The sequence below is a fragment of the Phacochoerus africanus genome, chromosome 1 (genome assembly GCF_016906955.1).
Source record: "Phacochoerus africanus isolate WHEZ1 chromosome 1, ROS_Pafr_v1, whole genome shotgun sequence".
In the NCBI taxonomy this organism is placed as follows: Eukaryota; Metazoa; Chordata; class Mammalia; order Artiodactyla; family Suidae; genus Phacochoerus; species Phacochoerus africanus.
Genome location: NC_062544.1, coordinates 284,824,840 through 284,852,830, shown reverse-complemented (window position 1 = coordinate 284,852,830; position 27,991 = coordinate 284,824,840). Strand labels below are relative to the sequence as shown.

Sequence of the window (27,991 nt, the reverse complement as noted above, 5' to 3'; positions counted from 1 at the left end):
CCTGGACAACTCACAGTTATTATTCTGCCTCCTCTGTCTCCCAGAACACCCCGGAGCTGAGCACCTGCCTGTGAAATCCCGCTGGGCAGGTGGCGACCTCTCCAGGTTTTTACCTTTCAGCCACATGCCAGGTGTCCAGACAGTGAGCCGACAGGACACTTGGGCAGCACACGTTAGAAATATAGAATGTTGACCGCTTCACATTCTGTCCCACTTCTTTCTCTTTAGTCCTCATTTCCCTTCGGCCTCTTGTAAATAACCAACCACGGTCCTCAGACCTGACCCAGCACAGAGGGCGTTAGTGGCCACCGACTGCCCCACGGGGTCCCACCTGCTGTATTTTCAGACCTCTCCCCTCAAATAAAGGTGTCAGAGAAGCGGCTGGTAGAACCAAGTTTATTACAAATGAAAGAAATAGGCTTCTATGTGCATCCATCCACACAGGTGGCTGTAATGCCCCTAAAACATTGGGCGTGAAAGGCTTGTACAGAAACCAGAATGACCCTTCTATGATGCTATGCGGGGACCAGTATCCTATACAGGGATGGAGAGAAGGATGGAGAGAAGGATGGAGAGAAGGATGAAGAGAGGCGCGGGAGGCGGAAGCGTTGGCGGGGCTCATCCAAGTAAATGGCCTGATGCTTGAAGCCAGCGTGCTTATCACAGCTTCTTGCTAAGTCCTCAGCCACTAACAGCAGGGACGGTGGCTTTAGAGTCTACTAACCACAGGAGGATGTGCGAAACAGGAGCTCATGATGCTAGTCTGTTAGGGAAGGAGGTTGGTCCTCGTTGCCTGGAGACGTGCCCTGGAGACCCCGGGCCGCCCGGAGAGCCCGGTTCAGCCTGGGAACTTGGCGAGCCGGCGCCGAGCCTGGGTCAGCCGCGTCAGCCGCTCCTTCAGGAACTTCCTCTTGTCGCTGGTGTCACTGCGCTCCCTCAGGAGCCAGTCGTATTGGTCCTTGTTCTGCAGCAGCTGCAGCATGCTCTTCTGCAGCTGCTGCCCAAAGGTCCGGAGGATGAAGAACTGGATGATCAGGGGGATGTGGCTGGAGATGCGCTTGCCGACCTCCTGGGAGGGAAGGAAGGAAGGAAGGGACGGATCACAGGAGGGTGAGACCCCGACCTCACCGCAGAGCCCCAGGGCCCACCTGGACTGGCGCCGGCCGCTGATCGAACCCGCCTCCTCACGGATACTAGTCATATTCCTTTCCGCTGCTCCCTGAAATGGTTGCTTCTTTTTTTTTTTTTTTTGTCTTTTTGCCTTTTCTAGGGCCGCTCCCATGGCATATGGAGGTTCCCAGGCTAGGGGTCGAATCAGAGCTGTAGCCATGGGCCTACACCATAGCCAGAGCAACGTGAGATCCGAGCCGTGTCTGCGACCTACACCACAGCTCATGACAACGCCAGATCCTTAACCCACGGAGCAAGGCCAGGGACCGAACCCGCAGCCTCATGGTTCCTAGTCAGATTCGTTAACCACTGCGCCACAACGGGAACTCTCTGAAATGGTTACTTCTGATGGAAGAGGCTTCCACCAGAAACCTCTTACGTTTTGTCTTCACTTAGCTAAGTGGATGTTTTTAGGTAAATGGATAGACTGAGTACAAAACCTGCATTTTTCAAATTATGTACAACTAACTCTGTTCCAAAGATTTTACAATTTTTTTTAAATTAAGTCTAAAATTGGAAGTTCCCGTCGTGGCGCAGCAGAAATGAATCCGACTAGGATCATGAGGCTGCAGGTTCAATCCCTGGCCTCATTTTAGTGGGTTAAGGATCTGACGTGGCCATGAGCTGTAGCATAGGTCACAGATGCAGCTTGGATCTGGCGTTGCTGTGGCTCTGGTGTAGGCCGGCAGCTGTGGCTTCAATTGGAGCCCTAGCCTGGGAACCTCCATATGCTGGGGGTGCAGCCCTAAAAAGAAAAAAAAAAGTCTAAAATTATTTAGCAGAAAAGCCCATAACATTATTTAGCAGAAAAGCCCATGGGCTATCAAAAGCCACGGAAAGGAGCCCTCTGAGCTCTGTGTGTGTTCAAAGTTGGTTTCAACCCTTTCTTCCCCCACTTCCTGTAACTGAGCAGGGCCCTTCCTGGGAAAAATCCCTCCCCCCCACCATGTCCTCCGCTTGCCTCTTGTCTATAAAAAGAAAAAACGTTAGCCAAAGAGTATGTGTAAGCAGAGAAATGAAAAAAGTGCACAAACAAAGAAAAAGAGTCAAAGCAAAAGAAAGCAACAACAGCTTTGCCATTCAACAAAATCAAGGACTTTTAGCTCTTCCTCAAGGGAATAAACTTCACAAGCGTGTACAGTCTCCACAAAGGGACCTTGCAAACCCTTCTGAGGCCCCCAAAAGGAGATCTGAAGAGAAGAAAGGCCCCTGATGTTCTTGAATAGGAAATTTCAAGTCACAAAGATGTCAACGCTGCTGCTTCTTCTTCTTCTTCTTCTTTTTTTTGTCTTTTGTGTTTTTAGGGCCATGGCATACAGAGGTTCCCAGGCTATGGGCTGAATAGGAGCTATAGCTGCCGGCCTATACCACAGCCACAGCAAGGCAGGAGCCAAGCCTACACCACAGCTCACAGCAACACTGGATCCTTAACCCACTGAGCAAGGCCAGGGATCAAACCCGCATCCTCACAGATACGAGTCGGGTTCGTTAACCACTGAGCCATGAGGGGAACTCCACAGGTCACCTCTTCTGATGCAGACGTATAAATGGAAGGTCACCCCAATAAAGATAAGGACCTGAATAAGCTAATTTAAAAATTCATATTGAAGCTGGAACAGACAAGAATAGGCACAAATTTCTGCCCATATGTGGGAGCTCAGGTAATTCTACACCCCCGTTCATAGCAGCCTTATTCCGAGGAGCCAAAAGGCGGGAATAACCCACGTGTCCATGGATCACCAAACGGATGAACAAAATTCCATATATATGCGCCATGGAATAGGGTCTACATTCAAAAAAGGAAGGCGCTTCTGCCTCATGCCCCGTGTGGCATCTCACGGGACCTCAAGGGATGAACCTTGAGGACGTTACACAACGTAGAATAAGCCAGACACAAAAGGACAAAGATGGTGAGTCTACTTACACGAGCTACTGAGAACAGGGACATTTAGAGATGCAAAGTGGAATGGTGGGGGCCGGGGGCTGGGCAGTGAGTGGACCTTGGGCACGTGTATGCATTACCTACTCTGACGAGTTCTGCCAGGGAGCTAAGCAGGGTGGTGACACTATGCACGTCCCAGTGTCTGAAGGACACGGAGTGTGTCCTCGGCTTAGAGCCTTGTTGTTCAAGTGTGTCCCTGTTCAGCAGCGTGGGCATCCCCTGATAGCCCATCAGAAAGGCAGAATCATGCCCTCCTCACACCTGCAACCCACACGTGCGTTTCCACAGGATCCCAGAGATGTGTGTGCATGGCTGAGGATGGGATATTGCCTGAAGTGATGGAGAGAGACAACTGGTAAACCAGGAGATTGCTATTGGCTTTCCTGTCCAGGCTTTTTCATATCCCAACAGCTCTGAGGTGTGGGTCCTTTTCCCAGGACAAATTAGGGGGCCCTTCACATTCCTGGAAATGTAGGGTAGCAATCGAAGCTTATGTCTCTAGAGAGCATCTTCTCTGGGGCCAGCAGCCACTGCATTCCAAAGCTGCATGGAGGGGTTTCCTCACATTCCTCTCACTGAAGACTCGCAAGCACCCGAAGAGGAGGTACCACTTTACAGAGAAGAAAGGTGAGGCTCAGAGAGGTTAGGCAACTTGCCCAGGGCCACACAGCAGGGAAAACCAGATGCAAGCGGCTCGAAGCCACAACCCTTCTCTTCTATCCCTTCAAGTTGCTTCTATAGAGGCTTACCGGGGGCTGAAAGATGGAGCAGGTGGTCACCTTACAGCCGCAACACGACCAAAGAGAAAGGCACTCACAGAGGAGAGAAGGGACAAGGACCATCGCTCTGAGACTCGCAGACTCACCTGATGGTAGGCAATCAGGTGCTGAAAGATCTCGGCTATGGAGGGGTCTGAGGAGGGGGCCAGCGACAGAAAGAACTGGTTTGATTTTCTGTTCTTTTCTTCTTCCGCCTCCTTCTCTCTGACCTTCTGCAGCGCGCCCCGATAGACCTGGTCCTGGCAGTACACGATCTGCTCCATTTGGAAGTGGAGCCGGATCGACGTCTCAGCTTCTTTTTCTTGTTCTAATTTAATGTCTTCAATTTTGGACTACGGGGAAAGAGAAACGCCACAAGATGGCCCTTGGGAAACAAGTCACTGCGTCACAGGAAAACAGGTTCCCAGGTTAGGGGTCTAATCGGAGCAAATCTGAGCCACAGCTGTGACCTATGCCACATCTGCAGCCATGTGGAGCCTTAATCTGCGGCGCCACAGTGGCAACTCCCGCATTAAAAATAATAATAATAATAACATACAGTGAATTTTACCTTGGCAGTTCTGTGGAGGTTGAAAAATTCATTAAAATTTGTTTCTGAAACATCTGTGAAGGCGAGCCGGACTAAATCTGGTGAAAGAAAAAAAAAAAAAATAAAGTCCCGTATCGCTACAGGGTTCATCACAGACTGAAAAAAAAATAAGAGGATAAAACAGCAAAGAACTAGGTCCCTCCCTCCTTGCCTCTCTTCTCACCAAAGGAGGAAGGAAAGTGTGCTTTTTAGCTCAAAAACTCCCTGGAGTAATTTTAAAACCAAAATTTCCCTTGGCGTATTTATTTGACTTTAAAATTTCCATCCCCAGAGTTCCCATCGTGGTTCAGTGGTTAACGAACCCGACTTGCAACCATGAGGTTGCAGGTTCGGTGCCTGGCCTCGCTCAGTGGGTTAAGGATCTGGCGTAGCTGTGAACTGTGGTGTAGGTCACAGATGCGGCTTGGATCCTGAGTTGCTGTGGTTGTGGTGTAGGCCAGTGGCTACAGCTCCGATTAGACCCCTAACCTGGGAACCTCCATATGCCGCGGGTGTGGCCCTAAAAAGACAAAAAGACCAAAAAAAAAAAAAATTCCGTCCTAAGTATAAATAGATGCAACGAATATAATTTTGGCTAAGTTATAACAGTATTCCCTAGTAAAACACTCATATCAATCTTGTAAATGCATCAATGGAATCAAAACAGCCATATTATTCATTTGAATGGGGGGGGGCACGCTCTTATTTCACTTGGAAAATTTACATTATTTCTTTTTATTTTATTTATTTTTTTTTATTTTTTGTCTTTTTGCTATTTCTTTAGGCCGCTCCCACGGCATATGGAGGTTCCCAGGTTAGGGGTCCAATCGGAGCTGTAGCCACCGGCCTAAGCCAGAGCCACAGCAATGCAGGATCCGAGCCGCATCTGCGACCTACACCACAGCTCACGGCAACGCCGGATTGTTAACCCACTGAGCAAGGGCAGGGACCGAACCCGCAACCTCATGGTTCCTAGTCGGATTCGTTAACCACTGCACCACGACGGGAACTCCTTCTTTGTATTTTTGAAACTCATATTCCATTTGCCGTCCTCACAGAATGCTACCTTAGTACAAGGTATAGTATCTTTATGCTTGGACATCTTTCGACTCCACAGCACATCTTTCTAAAACAGAAATAAGCACATGCGCGTGTGTGCCTTTGTTTTCTGTGACTAGAAGCCTTGATATACTACAAGTTTTCGTCTGAATAAAGAGTGCAGGATTGATCAACGAAACACAATTACAGATTTGGGTTTATACTTATTAAGCCTAAAGGTAACATTGTATTAGAAATACCACTTTTTTTTTTTTTTTTTTTTTAGGGCTGCACCTGCAGCACATGGAGGTTCCCAGGCTAGGGGTCTAATCGGAGCTACAGCTGCCAGCCTATGCCAGAGCCACGGCAACGCAGGATCCGAGCTGCATCTGGGACCCACACCATAGCTCACGGCAACGCCGGATTTCCAACCCACTGAGCAAGACCAGGGACCGAACCTGCATCCTCATGGATGCTAATCGGATTTGTTTCTGCTGCGCCACAAAGGGAACTCCCTAGAAATACATCTGTTATTAAGCCGTAACGAGCCTGCCCACCCAGTGAGTTCATAGGTCCACAAATAACTATCACTTATGGCTAAAACAAGACAAGTGACATCTGAGACAGGATGACGAAGAGAAAAGATTCAATGGTATCTCAGAAACCAAGGAGCAGAGCATTTGAAGGAGAAGGGAGTGGCCCGCCTGTGAAAGCTCATTTTTATTTCTCCTGGGTGGTGTGGATACAGTTTCCTCCTGGCAGGTGACCACAGAGAGACCACCTTCGGTTCACACGGCGGGTACATACGCAAAACCCTCCCACATGGCATTGGGTTCAGGCAACCTTTCTTCTCAGAGGTTTCAAGTGAACAGAGGACTCTGAGACTGTGACAGAATCAGAAACGTGCATTTGGCCCTTGAGCCCGGCTCCTGACACCGGGCTCCTAAACCCCTTCGAACGTCCCAGGTGACAGGACCGACACTCCTCCTTTTATCCTTTTATGGCTGCACCTGCAGCACATGGAAGTTCCTGTGCCAGGGTCGGATCAGAGCTGCAGCCACAGCAACACCACTTCCAAGCCACACTGCAGTTTGCGGCAACCCTGGATCCTTAACCCACAGAGCGAGGCCAGGGACTGAACCTGCATCCTCAGAAAGACAACAATGGGTTCCTCTCTCTCTCTTTTTTTTTCTGTTTTTTTTTTTTTTTTTTTTTTTTTTTTTTTTTTTAGTGCTGCACTGGCAGCATTTGTAGATTCCCAGGCTAAGGGTGGAATCAGAGCTACAGCTGCCAGCCTATGCCACAGCCACAGCCACAGCCACACAAGATCCAAGCCGTGTCTGTGACCTACACCACAGTTCACAGCAATGCCGGATCCCTGACCCCCTGAGCGAGCCCAGGGATCAAACCCATGTCCTCATGGATACTAGCCAGGTCCATCACTGCTGAGCCACGATGGGAAGTCCGTACATCTTTTATAACAAACCGGTAAAGGCAAGCAGAGTGAGTTTCTGAGTTCTGTGAGCTGTCCTAGCAAATTATGAACTCGAGGAGAGGGGACGGCCTCGGGAACGCTGATTTACAGCTGGGGGATTGGACGTACAGGCGGCTGGGGCTTGCAGCTGCCACCTGCTGTGGTCTGGTGGGCTGAGCCCATAAAGCTGTGGGGTCCATGCGAACTCTGGGCAGTGAGTGTCCGAACTGGAAAGACCCCCAGTTCGTGTCTAAAGAAGAAGAGAACTGGTTGGGCAGGTGGTGTTGGGAAAAGCCCCCCAGGAGGAGGTACGGACTTAGGTTCGACCCTCTCCCTATCCTGGAAACAAAATGTGTAAACACACAAACTCACCAGTCACTGTGTGCAGCATGTCCACGGCTGGCTCTTCCAGGACACTGACCTGCTTCTTAATGATGGTTTCAAATGTCTTATAATTCACAAACCCTGGCAACTCTCTACCCCGGTACTGATTTTCGAAGAGCTGGATTTGTTTACATATGGCGTCATAACCTACAGAAGGGAAGCATAGCTCTGCATTATTCTACGAAAATAACCTTGCAAGGTTTTCTAAACACGGCACCATTCTGCACGTTCTGAAAAGTACAGAGGGGCAGAAAGAAAATCACATGTGAGCGTCACATGGAAAAAGATTCAGGAATTGCCATCAAGGACGGCAGGTATGGCGCCAGGTCCTAGAGTCAGAAGACAGGAATGCAGAAGGCATAAGGCAGGGTCTCGGAAAGGTACTTGAATGGGAGATTTTGTTCATCAGATTTGATTTTTACCAAGAGAACAAAAGAAAATGCATCACAGAGCCCTGGGACCTGCCACGCTTACCATGCCGACTTGGACCCACCTTTTTGGAAATTCTTTTCAACCACAGCACTCCATTTGCAGAACTCATTTCGCATCTTGGTAAACAGCCGAGACTCGTACTCCACCACCAGTTCCTCTCCTTGTATCAAAGCAGTGATATCACTATTAAAGGCATCAATTTTCTGTCAAAAGGAAACACATTCGTATAAGCGGAAATATTGCAAATATAAGAGGTGATTTGGAGAGGGTGCAGACAGGGCTGGCCAGCCTTCTCTGCTGCCTAATGGGCAGGGTGGGGGTGGGGAGCAGGTGTGCGTCCGGAGGGAGAGCAGGGGCTTTGGCAGCAGGCGATCCCACCCTCCCTACTGCCTTCTGGCCTCAGGTGAGCGCACTTGATGAAGAGCCAGTGGCGTGAATGGGATGGTCCCCCACTCCCTGTCTACCCAGCCCCCAACCCAGCCGCCTTGTGGGGCTAAGTGGGCAGCATGAGCCTGGATCAGCCTTAGGGGAATGAAGCGAGACACGTGCAAAGCACATGGCCCCTCTCTGGACAATGATGGATGCTTCTCCATCTTGGCGCCCCTGGCAGCACTCACATCTATCAGAAAAAACATCTTCCCGCTTTCATCCTCCGGAATATCGGAGCCATACTTCTGTAACTCCTCTGTTATTTTCTGGTGACTCTCTTTTATTTGGTTTTCTAACAGGGGCAGAGTTTTCTGAGGAAAAGAGAAGATGATAGAAAGACATAAATATGGTTAAGAAATGAGCAGGGGCTCCCGGCTTCTCCCTGCACAGTGCAGCTGCCCAGAACGTTCCACCTCCTGGCTTCCTCTAGAAGGAAGATATGGGGGTTGGGGGGAGGGCATGTAAGCAGGCACTGGCTCCCACCCAGGCCTTCCCACTGTCCCGCTCCCCTGGATACGGCCTCAGAGCCACTCGGGCCACATTCTGAGGTGTCCCCGTTGCCTGCCTCCTGGGCCCCGTGGGAGCCGCGAGACGGATGCTTCCCCGTGAGATGGTGACATAAACTCTCTCTCTGCAGGGAGGTTGGAAAGGGTCGCTGTCCTGCGCCTTCTGAAAAGGGGGCAGTTGGGGCAATTTGACCTTGGGCAGCTTTTAGGCTATTGTTCACAGATGAAAAGTTCTCAGGGTTTTCTCTCTCCTACGATGGCGGACTCCACATGCTGGCTCACCCTCCCACCAGCAGCAACCAAAACGGAGGCTCATATGTCTCAAGTGGACCTTCAAGTGAGCTGGCAGGAACAGAGCAGATGCTCAAAGGCCAAGGCTGGGTGACAGCGGGTACCCCAGGGACATGGCGGGACAAGCAGCCGTGACACGGATTCAGCCCGAGGCTAGCAGGAAAGAAAACTTGAACCCATGTTTCAGAATCTGCCTTGGTGCCTGGGCAAAGGATAAATCCCCAGTTGGCCGGCTCAGGGCGGGGAATCTTGCATCAAGCTGGGACCCCAGAGAGCAAGGCCCCCACTGCAGTGGTCAGCAGGGAACACCCCTGTCGTTCACCCCGACTCCCAGACCCCCTGCTGGTGCTGAGAGGAGGAGAAAACAAAATCTCCATGGCGACTCCGCAAGCACAAGCCAGCCCTCCGACAGGTGTGCTGTCCAAATTCATGCTCCTCAACACTCAAGCTGAGACTCTAAAGTGGTTCAGGCTGGAGGCCCAGGGGTCTGGCTGAAGCCAAGGCCGCCTCTCCCTGGAGAAACCCATTTTGAACCGAGGCTTCTCCTAAGTACCCTCAGATCAAGCTCCAAGAAAGGGGGGCCGATGGTCACAACTCCAGCTCAAGTCATTGTGGGTGACGGCCTGCAGAACCCAACGCGAGGAGGCTTCTGATCGTTGAGCGCAAACTACGACAGAGATTTAGGCTCAGAAATCTCTTGAAAGGGCTGAACATGTGAAATAGCAAGAGACACTGTCCAGGCAGATTTGGACAAGAACCGCAGAGAATCTAAGAAGTGAAATATACGATGCTTACAGTGAATGAGACAGGATGACACTGGTTGGCGATGGGAAAAGAATTGGTACAGGGCTCCTAAGACGCTCGTGTTTAATGAGGCCAAGTGGATTGAGCTTATTCTCATCCCACTCAACGTGTGGTCCTCTAGCTTATCAGGCAACACCCACACCGCCTGGACTCCCTGAATCTGAGCTCGCATCTTAACAGAACCCCCAGGAGGTCCGTGGGTGCCGATGTTCGTTAGCTGACACGGTTTGGGTTTGTATTCGGGATTCGAGTCAGAGAATAGCTCTGCATGTGCTTACACAAATGTGCATGATGAGTTCAGAGGTCAGTCTTTCTGCCAGGCAGGGGATCGTGGCCCTCCCTTCCTCCAGAAGATCCCTGCAAGAGAAGACCACAGACACGTCCATCTCAGTCTAGCTGGAAAATGCCAGCTGGCTCTCTGCAGCTCGGGAAAGCGGAGGCAAATGCAGTTACCGCCTAATGGATGAAAGGTCCCGCAGTTGGTACCCAATACTTTGTTCAGGATGGGATCGCACAGAATTGCGACTCAGTTTTAGTAACGCTGGGTATTTCAAAAGCGGTATAGAATGATCCCTGCCAGCGAATACATTACACGTGCCTCCAGACATCCGACCATGGCATCGGTCTTTAAAAAAAGATACACACAGTCACTTACAGATACAGATGCATGACACGCACACCCATCTGTACACATGAGGCTTCATGAAAATATCCTGATGCGTAGCCACACAGGTGTACAGATCAGCACTGAACCGGGGGACGCAGCTTCCCCAGGACGAAAATTTAAACTGCAGGCTGCGCGGAGGAAGGAAGCCGGGCCCTCCTTCCACTCTTTCCAAATGTGTGTTCCCAGGGTGAGTTACTACAGGGCTTTCTATATTTTAAAAGACTCTTTAGGATCAAGGGCAGCCAGGAAGCATGAGTTTACACGCCGATTGGCAAGAGTACATTTATTCCTAAGTTCAGTTCCCTACCTGCTGATTAAAAATTGTGGTAAGGAGTTCCCGTCGTGGCGCAGTGGTTAACGAATCTGACTAGGAACCATGAGGTTGCGGGTTCGGTCCCTGCCCTTACTCCGTGGGTAAAGGACCCGGCGTTGCCGTGAGCTGTGGTGTAGGTTGCAGACTCGGCTCGGATCCCGCGTTGCTGTGGCTCTGGTGTAGGCCGGTGGCTACAGCTCCGATTAGACCCCTAGCCTAGGAACCTCCATATGCCGCGGAAGCGGCCCAAGAAATAACAAATAGACAAAAAAAAAAAAATTGTGGTAAAACACACATAACATGAAATTCACCATTTTGGCCACTTGTAAGCACATGTTCAGGGGTGTGAAGTACAGCTACCCTGTTGCGCAGTCATCACCACCATCCACGTCCGGGAACTGTCTTACCTTCCCCAAATGAAACTCCGTCCCCTTTAAAAGACACTCCCCCTCCCCCAGCCTGGCTCTAGGGATCCGATACCTCTAGGGACCTTGTATGAGTGGACACATACAGTGGTTTTCCCTCTGGGACTGGCTTATTTCACTGAGCATCATGCCCCTAAAATTTGTCCATGCGAGGAGTTCCCCCTGGGGCACAACAGGATGGGGGTGTCTCTGCAGCAGCAGGACGCAGGTTCCATCCCTGGCCTGGCACAGTGGGTTTAAGACTCTGGCGTTGCTGCAGCTGTGGTATAGGTCACAACTGCAGCTTGGATCTGATCCCCGGCCTGGAAAGCCCACGTGCTGAGTGTTGGTCAAAAAAGAAAGAAAAAAATTATTGATGTTATAGCATGTTTCAGAATGTCCGTCCTTTCTAAGGCTGCATACTCTTCCACTGCGGAGGGGGGGGGGGAACCCACATGCTGCTTCTCCATTCCTGTCAGTGAACACTCAGGAGGCTTCCCTGTTTTGGCTGCTGTGAATAATGCTGCGATGAACACAGGTATACAGGTGTCTCTTCTCAGTTACGTCTCCGCAAGCTTCTGGGAAAAACTGAATATGATCATGTTTACAAAGCACACGGGACTCCACCTATACACACATGTGTGCCCAGAAGGGGTCGCGGTGAAGGTGTCACTTGTATCTCCACATATTATGAGCACTTTTCTACTGGCCTCTTATTGGCCCGGCAGGCTATTGGTGGCCAACGCTGCGACCTCTTACTCTGGTTGGGGTATAGGACATGATTTTCAACATTTAGATTCCAAATCTTCATACTTAATAACAAAATGAGCTGAGCATCCTTTTGCCATCACGCCTGCACACATCTCTGATTAGCTTCCTGGCTGGAATTCCTGGAGATGGAACTCAGCCTTGGAGGCTACACCTGTTCAGACTGGTTGGCACGTGACCACAGCACCCACGCCCAGCAGCGGAGGTAAGGCCCCCCACCTTCCCACCAACTCTGCATCTTCTCATTAGTTCAAATATAAGCAACTTAGCAGTCTTCCTTTCTTAAAAAAAAAAAAAATCACTTTTGGCCTTAGGGTTAGAAAGGCCTGTATACTAGGATTATAAACTATCTATATTTTCTTCAGGAATGCTTGTGGGCCTCTTTCCTGTACTTAATTTTAACTTGTAACTGATATTTATTTTGGTATACCATGTTAAATAAGAAAAAATTTAATTTTTTCCTAAATATTAACAATTACCTCATTGCCACTGATAGCTAATCAAACAGATCTAGCCCAGGGATTTGAAATGCTACATTTATCATATACCAAATAGAAGAGGAGTTCCCGTCGTGGCTCAGTAGTTAACGAATCCGACTAGAAACAATGAGGTTGCAGGTTCGATCCCCGGCCTTGCTCAGTGGGTTAAGGATCCAGCGTTGCTGTGAGCTGTGGTGTAGATCACAGACATGGCTTGGATCCCAAGTTGCTGTGGCTCTAGTGCAGGCTGGCGGCCACAGCTCTGGTTAGACCCCTAAGCCTGGGAACCTCCATATGCCACAGGAACGGCCCTGGAAAAGGCAAAAAGCCAAAAAAAAAAAAAAAAGAACCTGGGTTTTCTACCTTTTTGCTATCCTCTTTCACTTATGTTTGTATTCTGGTTCCAGAACCATACTACTAAAATTATTGTAAAGAGTCTCTTCCTTATTTTGATTTTTTTTTTGGCAATACTTTGTGAGTTTCTCTTTTATCCTTCCAGGTAAATTTCACGGTCATTGTCAAGGAGCAAACACACGTGCATCATCTCAATATCTGAACCTGACAGTGTCCGTTTCCCGCCGTGAGGACCGAGGCCCTTAATTCTGGTTCACCCTCGGAACCACCCCCACCTGCATACCTGAAATGTGCATGGTTTTCAAAGAAGGCCTGCTCCTTCTGCAGGGCCTTGGCCAGGCTCAGCTGGTCCTGGATGTCCTGCTGGCCCCTGCACTTGACAATCATGTAGCCCTTCTTCAGGTGGAAGACCAGGTTTCTCGCCACGTCCACTATCTTGTCTTCAGTGCCTTTGTCCACCAGATCCGGCTTCGTCAAGATCCCTGCCAGCCAGAGACCCTGGATTAGAGAACGCGCACAGCCTCCCAGAGCGAGACGGCAGGACAGCTCCCAGCCCCGGGGAGCGGGGCCCCTGGCCACCGGCTTCCACCCACACAGGCTTGCAGAGCGAAGGCTCGAGGCTCAGCCCCTGTGCATTAGGAGAACCGCAGCCCAGGGCTGCTGAAGGCGGCGGGCTATGGGGTTCTCTCCCAAGCTCACTTGGCCCAGATCTCAGCCCAAAGAGACAGCAGCATGTAATGGCCTTTTTGTTTTCCTTCTGTCCAGCGGAAGAATTGCTCCCTAGGGCGCAATTTTAGGTGGGTCTAAAACTTCTCAAAGTCTTAGAATCCAAAGTCTCAGGCCCTGCCCCGATTCTGGGTATCTAGTGAGTTCGAGGGACTTGCATTTCTTTTCTTTTTTTGTCTTTTTAGGGCTGCACCTGTGGCATATGGAGGTTGCCAGGTTAGGGACTGAATCGGAGCTGTAGCTGCCAGCCTCCACCACAGCCACAGCAATGTGGGATCTGAGCCATGTCTGCAACTTACACTATAGCTCATAGCAATGCCAGATCCTTAACCCACTGAGTGAGGCCAGGGATCGAACTTGCGTCTTCATATATACCCAGTCGGGTTTGCTAACCACTAAGCCACGACGGATCTCCTAGGGCCTTGCATTTCTAAAAATTCCCCAAGAGTTCCTGCTATGGTGCAACGGGGTTGGCAGCATCTCTGCTGCACCTAGACACAGGTTCCATCTCCAGCCTGGCACAGTGGGCTAAAGGATCCAGTGTTACTGCAGCTGTGGCGGTAGCTCAGATCTGATCCATGGTCAGGGAAGTCCACATGCCTCGGGGCAGCCAAAAAGAGAAAAAAAATTTTTTTTTTTAATTTTAAATTCTCCAATTATTTCTGGTGCAGGCGGGGCCTGGCTCACACTGGGAGAAACGCAGGTCTGGCCAGGACAAGCTACATCATTTGCGGGGCCCACTGCAAAATGAAGATGCAGAGCCCCTCGCTTGAATGTTGAATATTGCCAGGATGACAGAACCTGAGCGTTCCAGCAAGTGGACCCCTCTGGGTGTGGGGCCTTGTGGGACTGCCCAGGCTGAACGCGAGTGAAGCCAGCCCAGGACCAACCCTGACGTTTACAGCAGCCACGGGGAACTGCTGCTGCTCTGGTCGAGAGGGTCTCATCCCAGGCACAGCAGGCAGCAGGACAAGCGCAGAGTCCAAGCCATCAGCTAAGGATGGTGGAGCAGACGGTGGGAGGGACTGGAAGCTGACAGCATCACTGGACACTGGTAGAGTGGGGAGCAGCCTCGGCCCAGACTTCTTGTCTTGTGTAAAATGAAACCGTGTCTCCCAAGGCAACAGAAATTAAAGCAAAAAGAAACCCATGGGACCTAATCAAACTGACAAGCTTTTGCACAGCAAAGGAAACCATAAAAAAAAAAAAAAAAAAAAGACAACCTACAGCATGGGAGAAAATAGTTTCAAACGATTCAGTTGACAAGAGCTGAACTCTAAAATATGCAAACAACTTATACAACTCAACAGTAAAAAAGCCAACAACCCAATGGAAAAATGGGCAAAAGACCTGAGTAGACATTTCTCCAAAGATATACAGATGGCCAACGGCACATGAAAAAATGCTCAACATCCCTGATTATGAGAGAAATGCAAATCAAAACTACTATGAGATACCGCCTCACTCCAGTCAGAATGGCCATCATTAACAAGTCCACAAATAACAAATGCTGACCAGGGTGTGGAGAAAAGGGAACCTTCCTGCACTGTTGGTGGGAATGTAAGCTGGTACAGCCACTACAGGAAACAGTAAGGAGGTACCTTAGAAAACTATACATAGAACTACCATATGACCCAGCAATCCCACTCTTGGGCATGTATCCAGACAAAACTTTCCTTAAAAAAGATACATGCGCGCGCATGTTCATCGCAGCACTATTCACGATAGCCAAGACATGGAAACAACAACCCAAATGTCCATTGACAGATGATTGGATTAGGAAGATGGGGTATATATACACAATGGAATACTACTCAGCCATAAAAAAAGAACGAAATAATGCCATTTGCAGCAACCTGGGTGGAACTAGAGACTCTCCCACTGAGCGAAGTAAGTCAGAAAGAGAAAGACAAACACCCTATGATATCACTCATATCTGGAATCTAATATACAGCACAGAAACGAAACTCATGGACTTGGAGAACAGACTTGTGGTTGCTAAGGGGGAGGGAGGGGGAATGGACTGGGAATCTGGGGTTAATAGATGCAAACTATTGCCTTTGGACTAGATAAGCAATGGGATCCTGTCGCACAGCACTGGGAACTATATCTAGTCACTTATGGTGGAGCATGACAGAGGATAATGTGAGAAAAAGGATGTATATATGTATGTGTGAGTGGGTCACTTTGCTGTACAGCAGAAAATTGACAGAACACTGTAAACCAGCTATAATGGAAAAAATAAAAATCATTAAAAAAAAATAAATCACCATTTGCCCCAGCCACTGTTTGTTCTCAGGTCCTCTGCTATGTACAGTCAAATGCATTTTTTAAAACATAAAATTCACCATTTGGACCATTTTTAGGTGCACAGTTCAGGGGCACGAGGCACTTTCACATTGTTGTGCAACCTTGATCCCTAGCCACCTCTGAAAGCATCCCCGGCTGAGACTCGGTCCCCATTGAACAGTGACTCCTCTTTCCCTCCCTCCATCCGACTTTCTGTCTCTATGAACTTGTCCACTCTAGATCCTCCTCCGAGTGGGATCATCCGGCATCTGCGCTTTTACACCAGCTCATTTCATTGAGTCTATCTTCGAGGTTTATCCACGCTGTAGCATGTGTCAGAACGTCTTTCCTTTTTAAGGCTGAATTCTTTTCCATGGTGCAGCTACATCAACTTTTGTGTACCACTCATCTGTCTGAGACATTTGGGTTGTTGCACTTTCAATGCATTGTTAATCAATATTGCTTTCTGACTCCCACCCCCCCAAAACTACCATGCCTCTTAGAAGCAGGTAGACAAGGATGATGAGCCACCTTGTGGCCAATGAGAGTCAAATGGTGGCCCATTTCATCTTGCCCTGATGAGTTTTTCAATGGTTTCCACCTGCCGGGCGCAGACCCCCACTCTGCGTGTGTGCCAAGAAACACCCTTGGCATTCCAGGGGTGCTTCTCCACACTCAAGCTGCCCACCACATTTTTAGATTCTTCCCTCTTCTTACCAATGGTCCTGTCTCCCTCGGGGTCCACCTCCTGAGCCATGCGCAGCGCCTCCGTGGTGGCAATGTCCACGTTGCAGGGCACCACCACCAAGTTGATGGTCTCCTGCTTACAGATGTACCTCTTGATCAGAGACTTGATCTGTTAGAAAAAAAGAGGGTGTGAGAACTGAGCCGGGTCCTGACCTGGTACTGGCTTCAGACCCTCCAAGTCCCAGAGGCGTCTCTCCAAAGAAGCAGCTACGGAGAAATGAGCTCGCAACACAAGCCTGGCAGCACTTTCGGAGCCGGAGAAACTAACTCTGCGATCAGGGAAAACCATGCGATTTCTTTTTGTAATTATTATTTTTTAATAGTTATCTCCCCAATACAATATTTTCTTCTACTGTACAGCATGGTGACCCAGTTACACACGCATGTACACATTCTATTTTCGCATATAATCATGCTCCATCATAAGTGACTGCACACAGTTCCCAGGACTGCACAGCAGGATCTCATTGCTCATCCATTCCAAAGGCAATAGTTTGCATCTATTAACCCCAAGCTCCCCAACCTCCCCACTCCCTCCCCCTTCCCCTTGGCAACCACAGGTCCATTCTGCAAGTCCATGATTTTCTTTTCTGTGGAAAGGTTCCTTTGTGCCGTATATTAGATTCCAGACAGAAGTGATATCACTCTCTCCTAAGACCTCAAATCTGATGGTCACAACGAAAAACAAGACGTTGAAATAATTGCTTGTACATTCCCGCAATCATAATAATAATTGCACGTGTATTCCCATGTGGTGAGATTCACTGATTCAGAAATATCACTATACTTGCTTCTAATGCTCTCTCTCCCCCCGTAAAACCTCTCCCTGATACACACCACCTTAGATATGGCACCAAATGAGTCACTGCCTAAAACACAAATAAAAGGCATTGCCAACTTCTTCCATTTGCCTCTGTCCGCATTGGTGGAGCTGATTTCAACCTCTGTGTTCTCCAAATCCCCGCTCACACCTCCTAGCATCCATTCTTCAAACACAGTCCTGAACTCACAGTTGCTCTAACGCAGCCCCGCCCCCGCAAGGCCCCTGCCAGGATGGAGCCCGAGGTCTCACCTGGTATTCGATGTCGTATGGCTGATTGCCTACAGCTACCCTGGTGATGCCAGGAAGGTCTATCAGGGTCAGATCTGGGACGTGAGGGGAGCTGACCTCCAGAGTAATTAGCTCATGACTGATTCCCACGCCTTCCCCAGCGATGGCAATCTGGGCTAGAGCAGAGGAAACAAGACAGAGGAATAGAGCTTAGGATGGGGCATCTCATGACTGAGAATCCTCTGGAAGCAACGCCCACCCACTGCGATTCCTGGATAAGGCATATGTGGGGCAGACTCCCCTTTCTGGAGCAAAACGGGACCTCAGAGGATAGCTCTGTGTTCTCACTGCCAGTGGCCAGAACTTTCTGAGAGACCTAGTGAAAACATGTGTAAAAGTGACACCCATCTAAACCAGCCCTAAACCAGGCACCGCCGGTAAGTTCCTCCTGGTGTCACACCGAAATCCCTCCCATTGATGTATGAGGAGCTTAACAAGGAAGTAAAACGAAAACAAATTCAAATACATGGTGACTCCTAGAGCATGACCAGGAAAACTGTAAGGCTTGTTTTAGGCAAGATGAGCATTAGCGGTCAGTATGCCATTGAGGGATTTCATTTTGCTCCATCCTCCTTAATAATGAAAATTTCAAGATATGAATTTATTTCAGCCCATTGTTAGCTAACACTGCTTCACCGCTTTCGACACCCGGACTAGCTTTTTGGTATGTTTTCCATCAGTTAAGAACGTAGGAAGAGGGAGTTCCCACTGTGGCTGATTGGGTTAAGAATCTGGGAGTTCCCCTCGTGGCGCAGTGGTTAGCGAATCTGACTAGGAGCCATGAGGTTGCGGGTTCTGTCCCCGCCCTTGCTCAGTGGGTTAACGATCCGGCGTTGCCGTGAGCTGTGGTGTAGGTTGCAGACGCGGCTCGGATCCCGCGTTGCTGTGGCTCTGGCATAGGCCAGTGGCTATAGCTCCGATTGGACCCCTAGCCTGGGAACCTCCATATGCCAGGGAGCGGGCCAAGAAATCACAAAAAGACAAATAAATAAATAAATAAATAAATAAATAAATAAAATTAGCTTTAAAAAAAAAAAGAATCTGACTAGTATCCATGAGGATGCGGGTTCCATCCCTGGCCTTGCTCAGTGGGTTAAGGATCTGCGTTGCCACAGCTGCAGCGTAGGTCGCAGATGCGGCTCAGATCTGGCTTTGCTGTGGCTGTGGTGTAGGCTGGCAGCTGTGGCTCTGATTCAACCCCTAGTCTGGGAACTTCCATATGCCACGGGTGTAGCCCTAAAAAGACAAAAACATTCACGTTATGCTCCAATACTTACTTACACGCTAAGAAGTAAATTACTGGGGTCAGATTCTGTCCAAAGCACTGGGCTTAGTGTGGGAGAAAGAAGAGAAAACAGGAGTTCCCTGGTGGCTCATGGGGTTAAGGACCTGGCCTGGTCACTGCTGTGGCTCAGGTTCCATCCCGGGCCTGGAAACTTCCACATGCTGGGGGCGTGGCCAAAAAAAAAAATAGAAGAAGAAGAACAGTATGGGGAGCTGCGGACCCGAGGTAGACGAGGGAGGGAAGGAGAGAGGGTGTGAAGTGACCAGGACAGGCCCACAAAGGGGAGAGTGGGAATGGAGACGGGCGGGCCCCACTCACTTCGCCTGGTTGACCAGATGTCCGAAGAGGTGATAACGCATGAACATGGGACATTTACCTGCACTGACTTCCTTTTCCACCTGCGAAGCATCTGAAAGCTCAATCTCGCTGTCCCGGTAACTGACTTTGCCCTTCCATTCGTCTTCTTCGTTCACGAGTTTTTTCAATTTCAGCACAAGAGGGCATCTTGTCACAATTCCTAGGAGGGCACATCCCATCAGGTCCAGACTCTGCTCTTACCAGTTCTAATGGTGGCCTGAGACCAGTGGCTCTCCCAAGTTCACCCATCGTCTGGGGTGACTGCGAAGGCTGTGAACTTTCTGGTCCCACCCACTGACACCCTGACACATCTTGTGTGTGTGTGTGGGGGGGGACTAGAGGATGGGCGCTTCAGCTGGTGTTTGGCTTAAAAGCCACGACGCGGGGCCTCCCGCTCCACCCCAGTGTTCCCCATCAGCTCAGCTCATGCCGCAGGAAAGCCGCGACGTCTGCAGACCTCCTGACACCCAGCCCGCCCCCATCAGGAAGGCATCCCGTCCCCACCAACCGCATGGCCCTCCCCGTCCCGTCAGCTCCTTCCGAATCCCATCCATCGTCACATCCGATCTGTATTTCAAGACCCCATCTCAGCTGTCTCCTTCCCTCGAGCCCTCACTGACCCTTGGCCTTGGGGCTCAAACAGAACCACTAACCAGAGCACCCGTCGCTACCTCCCAGAGGGAGGGTCACCTCCTGAGAAGAGGCTCGGGAAAGACAACGTGGGCACAGGGCTCAGGGCTGGGGGCCCACGTGCCTTTACACGAACCTTCCACAAGCACAGGTTGTGCACAACTGGCACCAAATGTGCGATGAGCGGGTGTTACGAACTGAGCTGTGTTTCTTCCACTTCAGCCCCGACTCCGCTGTTGAAGCCCTCATGCCCCCTGTGTCTGCGCCTGGAGACAAGGCCTCTCTTTAACAGGTGAGTCGAGTTCCCATCGTGGCTCTGTGGTTAGCGAATCTGACTAGGAACCATGAGGTTGTGGGTTCCATCCCTGGCCTCGCTCAGTGGGTTAAGGATCCAGTGTTGCCGTGAGCTGTGGTGTAGGTCACAGACATAGCTTGGATCCCATGTTGCTGTGGCTCTGATGTAGGCCGGCAGCTACAGCTGCAATTGGACCCCTAGCCTGGGAACCTCCATATGCCACGACTGCAGCCCTAAAAAGACAAAAAAAAAAAAAAAAAAGACAAGTAAAATAAAATAAAATAAACAGGTGATTGGTTATTAAATGACATCATAAGAACAGGACCCTAACGTGCCAGGCATCCTTCTCAAAGGAGGAAGAGGAGTTCCCGATGTGGCACAGCAGAAATGGTCCAACTAGTAACCACGAGGTTGCCAGTTCGATCCCTAGCCTCGCTCAGTGGGTTAGGAATCCAGTGTACCCATGAGCGGTGGTGTAGGTCGCAGACGTGGCTCGGATCTGGTGTTGCTGTGGCTGTGGTGTAGGCCGGCAGCTGTAGCTCCCATTATACCCCCAGCCTGGGAACCTCCATGTGCTGCAGGTGTGGCCCTAAAAAGACAATAAATAAATAAATCAAGGAAGCCACCCCAGACATGGGTGCTCACAGAGCAAAGGCCGTGTGAGGACATAAGGAGACGCTGGCCATCAGAAGCCCGGGAGAGGGGCCTCGGGAGAAACCAGGCCGACAGACCCCTTGCTCTCAGGCTTCCAGGCTCCAGAAGCAGCAGAAGTACGTTTCTGTTGTTGAAGCCCCGAGTCTGAGGGCCTCTGCAAGGGCCGCCTGAGCTGACCACCACACCGGCAAGTGCTCACCGCTGCCTCTGGGGAGAGCGACCCCCGACAGGGCCTCCAGCACGGAGCTCTTGCCCGAACTCTGGTCCCCGATGACGGCGATGGCGGGCAGGGCCAGGTCCTGCTCCACGCCCAGGGCCCGCAGCGAGTCGATGAGGTCGATGCAGGGCCGCACCTTCTCCTCGTACTGGCTGTACAGGTTGTTCTCGGGCCCCTGGGGGAGGCAGAATGGGAGACTTGTCATGGCCTGCAGGTCACATTCCATCAGAGATGGACAACTTCTAGGAGTTCCCACTGTGGCACAGTGGTAATGAACCCGACTAGTCTCCATGAGGCTGCAGGCTCCATCCCTGGCCTCGCTCAGTGGGTTAAGGATCCAGCGTTGCCGAGAGCTGTGGTGTAGGTCACAGATTTATCTTGAATCCTGCGTTGCTGAGACTGTGGTAAAGGCCGGCTAGCTGTAGCTCTGATTCAACCCCTAGCCTGGAACTTCCAAGGTGCAGCCCTAAAAAGACACACACACACACACAAAGATGGATAACTTCCATCAGTTGTCCAATGCTTGTACTGGGGCTTAGAGTTCCCCAAAGAGAGTGGCAGCAAAGTGGAAATATTTATCTGAAGAAATGAGGGTTAAAATATTCCCAAACTGGGTGAAAACAATTAGCCTGACGATCCAAAAAGCTCAATGAACCCCAAGCATAAGAAACATAAACTAAAAAAAAAAAGGAGTTCCCTTCGTGGTTCAGTAGTTAACGAATCCAACTAGGAACCATGAGGTTGCGGGTTTGATTCCTGGCCTTGCTCCATGGGTTGAGGATCCAGCATTGCCGTGAGCTGTGGTATAGGTACAGGTGTGGCTTGGATCCTGTGTTGCCGTGGCTATGGTGCAGGCCAGCAGCTGTAGCTCCGATTCCACTCCTAGCTTGGGAACCTCCATATGCCGTGGGTGTGGCCCTAAAAAGGACAACAAAACAGAAAATGAACAAACCAAAAAAAAAAAAAAAAACAAATAGGCAACCCCCAAGTGGACACAGCTCATGTCCGCATGAATAGTAGTTTGCAGGCATCAACTTACTGTTTTGTGACTTTTCTCCACCGATTCTTCATTCCCATTTAGTAGCAGGTGATTGGATGCAGAAACTGAATCAGGTTCTTTACTTTCACAGTTGGAATAAACCATCTTCTTCCTTGATCAGTTCAGCTTAAAATCAAGCAGATCAGGATTCACACAAGTCAGAAGTAGGTACATTCTGGAGTTCCTGTCGTGGCTCAGTGGTTAACGAATCCGACTAGGAACCATGAGGTTGCGGGTTCGGTCCCTGTCCTTGCTCAGTGGGTTAAGGATCTGGCGTTGCCATGAGCTGTGGCTCGGATCCCGCATGGCTGTGGCTCTGGCTCTGGCGTAGGCTGGTGGCTACAGCTCCGATTGGACCCCTAGCCTGGGAACCTCCATATGCCGCGGGAGTGGCTCAAGAAAAGGGAAAAAGACAAAAAGAAAAAAAGGAGGTGCATTCAAACCAAAACGGAACCAAACCCACGGCGACATACCCGGGGACACAGTGCGAGCCCAGAAAGACATGACAGGAGAACAGCAAGGAATCAAATGCTCCATCCCCGCTCAGGGCTCTTCAAGGATATGCTTCTGGACCCCAAAGATTTTTGTCGAACATCCAAAAAAATTTTGCACCAGAAATTTAAATAGTGGCAAAGGATGAAATTTCTGATGCATGTGAAAATTTACATTTAAAATTAAAATTAGTATAAGACTTTCCAACGTGATGAGGGATTCTAAATATTATAATTTAACACCCAAACCTACATTTTTAAATAAATATGAACTTCAAGTCGTTAACTCTGTTCCTTTGGATCCTCAACTTTAGATTTTCATTTCATTTCCCCATGAAAGCGTGTCTTAAGGTTGTTCATTTTATTTTTGCAAGCACTTAATTGCCTGCTTTATCTCCCCTGTCTGCATCCAAAAAAATACATATGCGTATACTTGAAATTCGTTAAAAATTTTTCCTGGGACCACATGTCTCTAAATACCACATTTTAATAATCTTGGATAAAAATAAATGAAAATATTTCTCCTATGGCTTGAAAGACACTTAATAAAAAAGATAAAGCCCTTACTTACCTGAAATGTACCTTCCTTTTCTTTGACGCTGTGACGTTGACCCGGCAACAGAAATGCAGGGCTGTTCTCCCACACTTACTTGAAATCAGACAAAATATATATATTAGACCAAAGCCCAGGTGAATAATGAAAGCATGCATCCAGGTACATTCTCGTTGCTGAAAATGGTACAAAAGCAGCATGGTTGTGCTTTGAAGGAGATTTATAGTTCCCTGAGTCCTTTTCGTAAACCTGACCTATTTAAATTTCTAAGACAGATAGATAAGGCACAGAGACTTGCTGTCAACGTACTGCCTGAATTGACTTTTTTTTTCCCTGATGCTCTCTCTCCTTGTTTAATCGTAAGGACTTTCCCCCAGACCCATGCAATTTTGGGTCCATATTGATGCATTTGAAAGGGCAAGTTTGCTAGAGAAAGAGAGATGCATTTCATTCACGTTGTAGGAGAAAGGTGATTTTGAAAGGCAATCCATTTAATTTTATTTAATTATTATTTTTAGGGCTCCACCTGTGGCATATGAAAGTTCCCAGGCTAGGGGTTGACGCAGAGCTGCAGCTGCCAGCCCATGCCACAGCCACAGCCACGCCAGATCCTAGCTACAGCCTTGATCTTTGTCATAGCTTGCAGCAACAAAGGATCCTTAACCCACTGAGCAAGGCAAGGGATCAAACCTGAAAGAAACTTCATGGACACTATGTCAGGTTCTTAACCGGCTGAGTCACAATGGGAACTCCAAAGGTGATCCATTTTTTTGTTCGTTTGCTTGCTTTTTAGGACTGCACCCGCGGCATATGGAGGTTCCCAGGCTAGGGGTTGGGTAGGAGCTGCAGCTGCCGGCCTACACCACAGCCACAGCAACAGAGGATCCAACCCGTGTCTGTGACCTATACCACAGCTCACCGCAACACCAGATCCTTAACCCACTGAGCGAGGCCAGGGATCGAGCCTGCATCCTCATGGATGCTAGTCAGATTTGTTTCTGCTGTGTCCCAACAGGAACCCCCAAAGGCTATCCATTTTAAAGAGTACGTAGGGAATTTGGCAATCTGGAAATTTATTCCCTAACCGTCCCCCCACCCCACCCCATGCCTTTGAAAAGACTGTGAGTCCCTGGGGGTCCAGGGCTGGAACTGCAGCCCCATATTAAAGACCACAACCTCAGTGGACCTCAGTGCACCCAGCCAGGTGGCGTGACTGGTCCCCAGGGCTGGCATCCCCAAGACCACGATTTTCGTGAATACATTCCCTTCCTGTTTGTTTCATAAAATGACATTCCTTGAAAGCAAAATCTTGTGAGTTTTGTCCATACACCTTAAATATTTGTACCCCTCCTGGATCATTTCTGAAATTCTGTTTGGATTTCAGGGGCGAGGCCATCTCAGTAATAAAAACCAGTGCTTCACTTGGGCATTACTTATTCAGCATCCTGCTGCACCTGTCAAACCGAGCTGCATACATTCACCAATTCTGGCCATTGCCAGAGGCAAGTCAGGTAACCCTTAGCCCTCAGCCCCAAACTGCCCACAAAATTCTAACCCAAACCCTGTGTCTTCAGACAAGACTGCAGGGAGCTTTGAGGCAGGAGCTGCACCTGAAATCTCTCCTTTGCAGCTCCCCACTTCCTGCGTCCTGCACACACCCGCTGCTCACTGGGGGGCTTGCTGTGCCAGGCTCTTCCCTCACTCCTAAGGCTGGGGGAGGGATGGGGAGAAACTGCCCGGGAGCTGAGGGCTCCTTGCATTCTCTCTGTCCACTCGGGTTCCCACTGTCCTTGGGGGTGGCTGGCTGTCGCTGGTGAATCCCTGGGAGGGTAGGGAGGGCATCAAAGTGTCGCCCAGAGGGTTTCTATCCCGTAAGGGTTTCCTTAGCCCAGTCCACCGGGAGGAGCAGAGCTGGCAGGGGCGCGGAGTGGGGGGAGGTCAGCATCCCTCCTCCCCAGCCTTAATAAGGAGTGCCTACCAAGCAAGTTCTAGAAAATCCCGGGATTCAGGGTCTGCAACTTGCCCCACAAAATTCAGTCCGGTGAATCCTCTCAAGACTTAGCTTTCGTTTTTCTGATGAAACTGTTTGGGCTCCCCCAAACTCACTGACATTTCAAACTGTTTATGATGGGATTAGGGAATAACAGATCGGACTCCGTATTAGATTTGTTTCTTTTACTTTAACCTTTGCATCCTATTGCTTTTGCTACAGTTAACCATTAAAGGATGCTGCCTATAGCTTAAAATAAACATAATGGCCTATCCCTGAGAAGCTTGCCCCTCCCCCAGCCTGAATGTAAATCTAAATTATCTTTGTTCAGCTCACAGGACGCATCCGGACCCAGCCCACCTGTGAACGGGCCAAGGGAAGGAGAAATTAACACATGCCCTTGCCCAGTGTCTGGCCAAAACCAGGAGATGTTTGCAATGGCCTTTCTGCTTTACCTCCTCCTTTCTTTGTTCTATAAAAGAAACCAGCATCCTGATGCTGGGAAGATGCTTCTCTTGGACATTAGTCCATCACCTTTTCTGACATCCGGCTTTCAGAATCAAGTCATTCTTGGCCCCAACCCCTCGCCTCCGGACTGATTGGCCTGTGGTGGGGCCAGCAGAAGGAGCTTAGGCTCGGTAGCATGATTAAAAGGGAGAGTATCTTATCCTTGAGACCTAACGCTATCACATCACGCTGAGCTGTGCGTCTGGAGGTGGAGAGAAGGGAAATGAGAAAGAAATTGGAAGACTGGTCCAAAGGACCTCCGGAAGGGCGGGGGTAAGGGGGGTGGGGCGTCCTGGCCAGCAGCTCTCCCGAAGTAGGAAGAAGTCGTGGACATTTGGGGAGCCGTCAGGGGATATGACAGCTGGGGGTGGGGGGGGGGTTAGGATCACTTGTTCCTACCTCCAGCAGAAAGTTGATTTAAAATCTGAATAATTCTGAGAATCCCACTTGCGCAGCTCAGCTGGCACTCACGGTGGGGGTGGCGGTCTCGGCAGCCCCCAGGACTGTCCTACCTTCATCTATACCGAAAACTAAGCGTGCCCACCCGACCCGGTCGCATCCCGCCGCTGCACAAGCTCCGGGGGAAGGGAGACTCTGGGTACCTGCACATCCCCTGGGTTAAGGGCCCTCCGCGCAGGGCGTTTCTGCGCATGCCTCTTCTCTCCAGCCAGGGCTGCTCGGGTTCCCAAAAACTCCTAGCGGAGAACCTCCGCTCTCACCTCCGCTTTCACCTCCCTCTGCTCAGGTTTGGTGAAGACCCCTGGTCCACGTGCTTTCAGGGAACCCCCGGGCCGCGGACCTGTCTGGTTTGCCCTCATTAGCAGGCAACATAAACCCGCATATCAAGCGATGGTCGGCTTTTGGAGGGGGCTGGAAGGCCACGCAGCAGCGGATGTGAAACTTTCTCAGGGCGCCCCCCTGAACCAGCTCCCTCGGAGACCCTCTTTGCCCGCATCCCCTGCACCTGTGCACCCCCTCAGGCAGAAAAGCCGCCAGCTGCAGGGGGCGGGGAGGGAGGCTGTTTTTGATGCGTCACCCAGGATCCTCAGCAGCCTGTCGGTGGGAAAGTAGAATCGGGTGCTCTGAGCCCGGCCAGCACGGCCACTGCTCTTATTACTCTCACTGCCGTCGCCATCATCCTGTCATCATCGCTATTAATGAGGATCATTTTTGCTATTGATCCTACAATGCCCGCGCCCGACTGCCTAGCCCGTCGCCCAAATGCCTTCTCCGAGGCCCCTGGCCGGCCGGTGGGCCCCCAGACCCAGGCGCGCCACACTTACCCGTCCCCCGTGCGGTGACCAGCGCCGGGGGCTGGCTGCTCCTCCGCTTTTCTGCCGCGCGAGCCCCGCCCCCTGCCCTGAGCCCGCCTCCAGCCGCGGGGAAATGAAACTCCCCGGAACTGCCCGGGAAGGAGGGCTGAGGGTTAGAAACGAAACCTAGAGGCGTCTGGCACCAGCGCGAGCGAGTGGAGGTCGGGGGGGAGCTTCCTGCACCCACAGCATCCTTGGGAGCTCGCGGGAAATGCAGATTCTTGGGTCCGCCCAGACCTGCTGCAGCAGAAACTCAGGCACAGGGCCCAGCTACCTGAGTGGTGTCGGGCCCTTCTGAAGGTTCTGGCACCGTGAGAACCGCGGCTCTAACAAGCCCCAGGTCATCCAAAAGCTGAAGGTAGCTTTGAACCCTTAGCCGATCCCTTCACCCCTGGTCTTCTGAATAGATGCAAGCGCCATTTGGGTGTCTTAAAACCCTGCTGTCCTTTGGAATGGATCAGCAGTGAGATCCTGCTGTGTAGCCCTGGGAACTGTGTCTAGTCACTTATGATGGAGCATGAGAATCTGTACATGCATGTGTAACTGGGTCACCATGCTGTCCAGTAGAAAAAAAAATTGTATTGGGGAAATAACAATTAAAAAAAATAAATTTAAAAACAAACAAACAAAACCTGCTGTAGGAGTTCCTGCTGCTATTCAGCTCAGCGGGTTATGAACCCGGACTGGTATTCATGGAGATGTGGGTTAGATCCCTGGACTCGGCTCTATGGGTTAAGGATCCCATATTTCCACAAGCTGCAACTTCGGTCGCTGATGGATGTGGCTGGGATTCTGTGTTGCGGCAGCTGCAGCTCTGATTCCACCCCTAGCCTGGGAACTTCCATATGCCCCAGGTGCGGCTCTTAAAAAAACAAAACTAAAACCAAAACCAAAAAAAAAAAAAAAAACAAAACCAATCTGCCGCAGGTTCACTGAGAACATTCCAGCACCAGTAGCGATTCTCAAGCTCATGGCACCCTCCCTG

At 50.2% G+C, this 27,991-nt stretch overlaps 1 protein-coding gene across 1 annotated transcript; it reads right to left on the bottom strand.

Moving 5' to 3' along the window:
• Window positions 1-382: 382 nt before the first annotated feature.
• LOC125136260 (interferon-induced GTP-binding protein Mx1-like) lies at window positions 383-27,049 on the bottom strand. The gene is given in 16 exon segments (XM_047796963.1): window positions 383-869; window positions 872-1,069; window positions 3,978-4,223; window positions 4,442-4,518; window positions 7,344-7,502; window positions 7,849-7,990; window positions 8,405-8,527; window positions 10,096-10,174; window positions 13,086-13,284; window positions 16,535-16,673; window positions 17,637-17,791; window positions 19,337-19,477; window positions 21,096-21,288; window positions 22,153-22,278; window positions 23,215-23,288; window positions 26,977-27,049. Coding segments are annotated over 14 exon segments (2,067 nt in total). The 5' UTR covers window positions 22,258-22,278; window positions 23,215-23,288; window positions 26,977-27,049; the 3' UTR covers window positions 383-758.
• Window positions 27,050-27,991: the final 942 nt, after the last annotated feature.